This window comes from Sinocyclocheilus rhinocerous, unplaced genomic scaffold (genome assembly GCF_001515625.1).
Source record: "Sinocyclocheilus rhinocerous isolate Xijiao unplaced genomic scaffold, SAMN03320098_v1.1 scaffold294, whole genome shotgun sequence".
Taxonomy (NCBI): domain Eukaryota; kingdom Metazoa; phylum Chordata; class Actinopteri; order Cypriniformes; family Cyprinidae; genus Sinocyclocheilus; species Sinocyclocheilus rhinocerous.
In genome coordinates, this window is record NW_015644007.1 from 124956 (window position 1) to 130663 (window position 5708).

Here is a 5708-nt window from a genome sequence, read left to right on the forward strand (position 1 = left end):
GAAGAGCGTACGCTGCTTGCGTTCAGTGGTTATTCTCCAAAATGGCGCTACGGTGATGCGGAGAGACACAGAGGAGACGAATTGTTGAATAAAGTCGTTATTTTTGTTTTCTTCGTGTACAAAAAGTATTCTTGTTGCTTCATAATGTTACGGTTGAACCACTGATGGCAGATGGACTATTCTGACTATGTCTTTCATACTTTTCTGGACCTTGACAGTGTAATTTACTAGGCATTCAATGGGACAGTCACAAGCCTCCCGGTTTTCATCCAAAATATCTTAAATTGTGTTCCGAAGACGAATGAAGATTTTACGGGTTTGGAACGACATGGGGGTAAGTGATTAATGACAATTTTCATTTTGGGTTGGAGGAACCCTTTAAGCTATCGTATGGCTTTAGAAATAACACAGAATAATACGCACAATCTTGGATATGGATCGGCCCTCTCTGACCGATACCCGATCCGACAAAAAAATGTCAGTATCGGAGCCGATACCCGATATGAATATCGGATCGGCGCATCCCTATTTGTGTGTGTGTGTGAGTGTGAGTGTGCGCGCGCAGCGCAGAAAACAGCACACGAGTGCCGAAGTGAGTTCTATTTTGTCTTCTTGCAGTTGAATCTTTTGAAATCACAATAAATGCGCATACAGAAATCGAGAAGCTGAATCGAAATGTAATTTTATAACAAGTAATTTGATTCCTGACCTTATGCATCTGATCTGATATCCAAAATTGAAATAGCTTTTCGATTCTTAACCCTCCTACTAAATTATTTCATTCTTGCATGCAAAAAGACCTGTATGGTGACTATGCGGCTATGTAAAATATTTTTTGCAACTTACTAGGTTTATCATTTGTCATTTTTTCCCCTATGTAAAATATTTTTTGCAACTTACTAGGTTTATCATGTGTCATTTTTTTCACGATAATGTCGATAATCGTCTGTTACCTGACTGTTGGCATCGACGTTGCGATACTTGCGAGACGATATACGATAATATGGTCATATCACCCAGCCTTAACAGACAGTTTGATGAAGCTGAGGTGCCATAAATGCATTTACACTGCAAAATTTCAAAAGCATAAATAATTTTATAAGATTAATGTTTTACATATTTTTAAACAAATAAATGATGAAAAAATGCAATGATACTTTTAAATGACTAAACCACCAGTAGGTGGCGGCAAATGACTGTTTTAATAAGCGAGTCATTTAGTCATTCATGTTTTCATCCAAAATATCTTAAATTGTGTTCCGAAGACGAATGAAGATTTTACGGGTTTGGAACGACATGGGGGTAAGTGATTAATGACAATTTTCATTTTGGGTTGGAGTAACCCTTTAAGCTATCGTATGGCTTTAGAAATAACACAGAATAATACGCACAATCTTGGATATGGATCGGCCCTCTCTGACCGATACCCGATCCGACAAAAAAATGTCAGTATCGGAGCCGATACCCGATATGAATATCGGATCGGCGCATCCCTATTTGTGTGTGTGTGTGAGTGTGAGTGTGTGCGCGCAGCGCAGAAAACAGCACACGAGTGCCGAAGTGAGTTCTATTTTGTCTTCTTGCAGTTGAATCTTTTGAAATCACAATAAATGCGCATACAGAAATCGAGAAGCTGAATCGAAATGTAATTTTATAACAAGTAATTTGATTCCTGACCTTATGCATCTGATCTGATATCCAAAATTGAAATAGCTTTTCGATTCTTAACCCTCCTACTAAATTATTTCATTCTTGCATGCAAAAAGACCTGTATGGTGACTATGCGGCTATGTAAAATATTTTTTGCAACTTACTAGGTTTATCATTTGTCATTTTTTCCCAGCCTTAACAGACAGTTTGATGAAGCTGAGGTGCCATAAATGCATTTACACTGCAAAATTTCAAAAGCATAAATAATTTTATAAGATTAATGTTTTACATATTTTTAAACAAATAAATGATGAAAAAATGCAATGATACTTTTAAATGACTAAACCACCAGTAGGTGGGGGCAAATGCCTGTTTTAATGAGTGAGTCATTTATTCATTCATTCAACCGATTCATTCAAATGGCTGATACTCAAAACGCATTCGGGGGGTAAAATACACATTTTTTTGGCGGGTACAATTCACATTCCAGGGCCTAAATATCATGTTATTGGGGTCGCTTCAACCTATCGGGCTAAAATCGTGCAGTGTGAACTCGGCATGACTGTCCTGATGAATGGGCCACTAAATCATTGACTCACTCGATTCGTTCAAAAACGTGGATTCATTCACTAACGAAACACCGCTGTGTGTTGCTCGGAGACACACAACAGTTCTGCTGTGGCTTTGATCAGAACTATTTTCATCAGCGAAATTGAGCAAAAATAGTCAATATTTTGTCTAAAATCTAAGTAACTTAATTTTAACTTATTGTTTATTGAAATACTATTGTATAAAATCAGTGTCACATTGCAATCGTGTTGATATTGATATTCGGGGAAACATCATGGCCGTATAATGTTGCTTACCTAAATCATATTTTGTAAATATCTTTTTTTTTCTACTCTTTTTTTTTTTTTTTAACCGCAGTATGCATCTATAAATTTCTGTGAGTTACTTTGTGTGTGCTGCTGTCTCTCTCACACATTCACTCAGGCTGTGCAAGCCTCATCTGGCATGACATAAATACATTATCAGTCGCCGTTTACACTGAATACAATTAAAATTAGAATAATTCTCATGCGAAACAACATGTTTACACACGACTGTGACGTCATTGCCGGCGCCGCTGGCAATAAAAGGATCGGTTCGGAATCGGCAAGACACGAGACTGACCGGCCGGTCACCGATCCGGGCCGGTCATGCGAAAAATCTGCCGATTCCGATCACTGGCCGGTCAATCAGTGCATCTCTAAAGTAAAGGACATTTTTTGGGTTGAACCATCCCTTATAACACTAATATTACAACTAATACTTTAAAAGCATAATATTCATAAAATATTTTACATAATACAGTTTAACTCATATGTGTACAAAATGATCAATCATACCACAACATACTTATTTATCAGTGTTTTAACTTTCTACATATCTTATTTCAATATGCTTTATATTTGACAAAAAATAGGAATAAAAAAAATCTTACTTTGTCTCCAGCATTTGGGTTTTTGTCAGGGTGATATTCCTTTGCTAATTTCCGGTAAGCCTGAAATATATTTGTTTTAGAAGGTTAGTTTCACTTCAGAAAGCATCCAACACAATGAAACAACATGCCACATTTAAACCATTGTTTTAAGAAAAGGAATATGCGTTGAAGTAAAACGAGTTACACCTGCCTGAATATTCCAGCAAATATCCCTCGAGACTTTAACTTATGATTTGAGAACTACTCTTAGGAATTTGTTTGTGCGTCATATTCATATGAAGCCAAGAACAACGGCCTTGAACAACGCAACTAATCATTATACAAAACAACACAGGCTAGTGAGCCATACCGTCGCTAGTCACTGATAGTTACCATCAGTTTAACGAGTTACCAGACAGAGACTCGTTATGTTTTGCGCCGGAGCAGAAACCCCTCTGCGCTAAACACATAGCACTGCTATATGTGATTGACAAAGAACACACACAAAAAATACACACAGGTCCATCATATGCGTCAGTTTAGTTTTAGTTAGAGTCAAATTCGTTGTACATGTGACCTCTTTGGCATTATGACACACATGTAAAGGGAAAAGCCCCGCGTCAAGGCCTAACGTACACACCGGCCACACGGTGAGCTGATGCTAACGGTGTTTTCAGCCGCCAAATACACAGGAAGATGTATACATGATGACTGCGTTTCATGTTCAAGTCCAAATCATAAATCAAACACATACACGGATAAGTGGATATGTAAAGAGACAGCACATACGCTTGATTAAATCCTACAACAATACCCCATCTCGTCGGTTTTGTCCGGTGATCTGGTAACTATAGTCACTAGGCCAAACTCAGCAGCTTTAGCTCAGTGCTAATCCTCCTCTCTCTCTTCCTGATTCACACACAAAAATCAGTCGATTCGCTCCCGTTAAACAGCGATAACGAGCAGCGAGTGCAGACACATGAACCCCTACCTTTTTCAGCTCGTTTTCGGAGACCGAGGGGGAGACCCCGAGAATGTCGTATAGTTTGGTATCGGAGACGTTGGACATGTCTGTGCGGAGTGAAGGACTGTCTGCGGGGAGCGGAGAGCTGAAGAGAGACACCGGCCGGAAGCGTCAACTTTAACCTCTCCTCAAGCGCCTCCTCTCAACGCACGAGCACATGTCATCGTGGTGCAAATATTACACACATCCTTCACATTAACATTCTGCAGCTTTCTTTTGACGAATATTGTTTAAATGATGCAATAAAGGGGCATTTTACATAACTCCAAATGCTGTGAAATATGCCGCTTGTTTGTGTGTGAGTTCTGAAATGTAAAATAGTCCAGTGGTCAAATGTCATTGAACTGTAATTTTTTACATATCTACAGATTTAAAATCGGGAAAATATTTTTTTTAATGCTTTTTTTTGTTTCCATACACTATTGAACCCACCGGTCAAATGTTTGCGGGTCAAGACCCTAACTGGTTTTGATACATCAAAAATCAGACTATGAAAAATAGTACCTTTACAAACTTCTGCAAAATAATGATTTATAAATAAAACTATATTTAATAAACATTTCTAATATTTTCTCATTGCATTTTATGTTTTCATTTTCACAACCTGTGAAAATTACAATAAAAAAATTATTTAATGTTTGTGCTTTTGGAAATGGATCTTTATTATCCCTAATTAAACTTATGTTGAATTTGAGGCTCATTTTAGCACAAATGATGTGCTTTTTTGTTAGTCTAAAACCTAACAATTTTTGTTAGTTAAAAACAATTGTGTAACCCTAACAATCAAATTAAACAATATCTTCATTATTTAGTTTACCCTGGCCTTGTTGGATATGCCACATAGTCTATTCCAGCATGGATTTATGTTTTCTCTCTTCTCCCAACAGCAATATAAACAACAGAATAAATAACAATAAATAAACAAATAACAACAGAAATATGGGCATAATGAAAGTGATTTGATTTTAACAGCGAGACATCCATTGAGATCCGTGTTCTTTGGATTTTTTTTTAATAGACAGTGTGTTAGAAAACACTCTCTGTCTTGAGAATGCCTCACCCCTCCTTTTTTTCCCCTCTCTCTTCCAAGACATACCTGTCAACATTTGGGTCCCAAAATACGGGAGACGGAAGGGGGAGCGGTGGGTTGGGGCAAAAGTATCAATTATTATATTATATTAGTATTATATTAATTTAAACAATTATTTAAACTGCGTGTATATCAAACTGCGTGTTTTCTGCGTAAAAATAAGTGTCGTTGTTGACTTTGGACTAAAACAAAAAGCAGAAGGGCTTATTGAAAAATTCTAATTCATTCTCTCTTCATTCTTTCGCTTTTCGCCAGGAATATAGCCATATTTCCCCGGTAACCGCAGTAAACAAAGCAGCGCAGCACCTGATTTTGCAACTTGCAGCGCTCATATTTAATAAATTAATCCATAGCCTTTTGAAGTGTAAGCTATATCTCAATTTGCATGCATATTTGTTTTTTCCACCGGAGCACCACCTGAGTCTTCTCCTCCCGTCCCATTTCTACTAGTGATCCTTTCCTTCCCGCGGTAGTCATCACTG

The 5708-nt window shown here is 37.6% G+C and overlaps 1 protein-coding gene across 2 annotated transcripts in view; it reads right to left on the bottom strand.

Moving 5' to 3' along the window:
• Nucleotides 1-4255, bottom strand: part of LOC107757777 (dnaJ homolog subfamily A member 2) — a 30737-nt gene extending 26482 nt beyond the window's left edge. For both annotated transcript variants that reach the window (XR_001641965.1, XM_016575353.1), the window contains exons 1-2: nt 4104-4255; nt 3134-3193 (exon numbers count right to left, since the gene is read on the bottom strand). Coding sequence is in view for 1 of the 2 variants with exons in the window: in XM_016575353.1 (XP_016430839.1) it covers nt 3134-3193; nt 4104-4181 (138 nt within the window). In the remaining variant the exon portion in view is untranslated. The remainder of the gene's footprint in view (nt 1-3133; nt 3194-4103) is intronic.
• Nucleotides 4256-5708: the final 1453 nt, after the last annotated feature.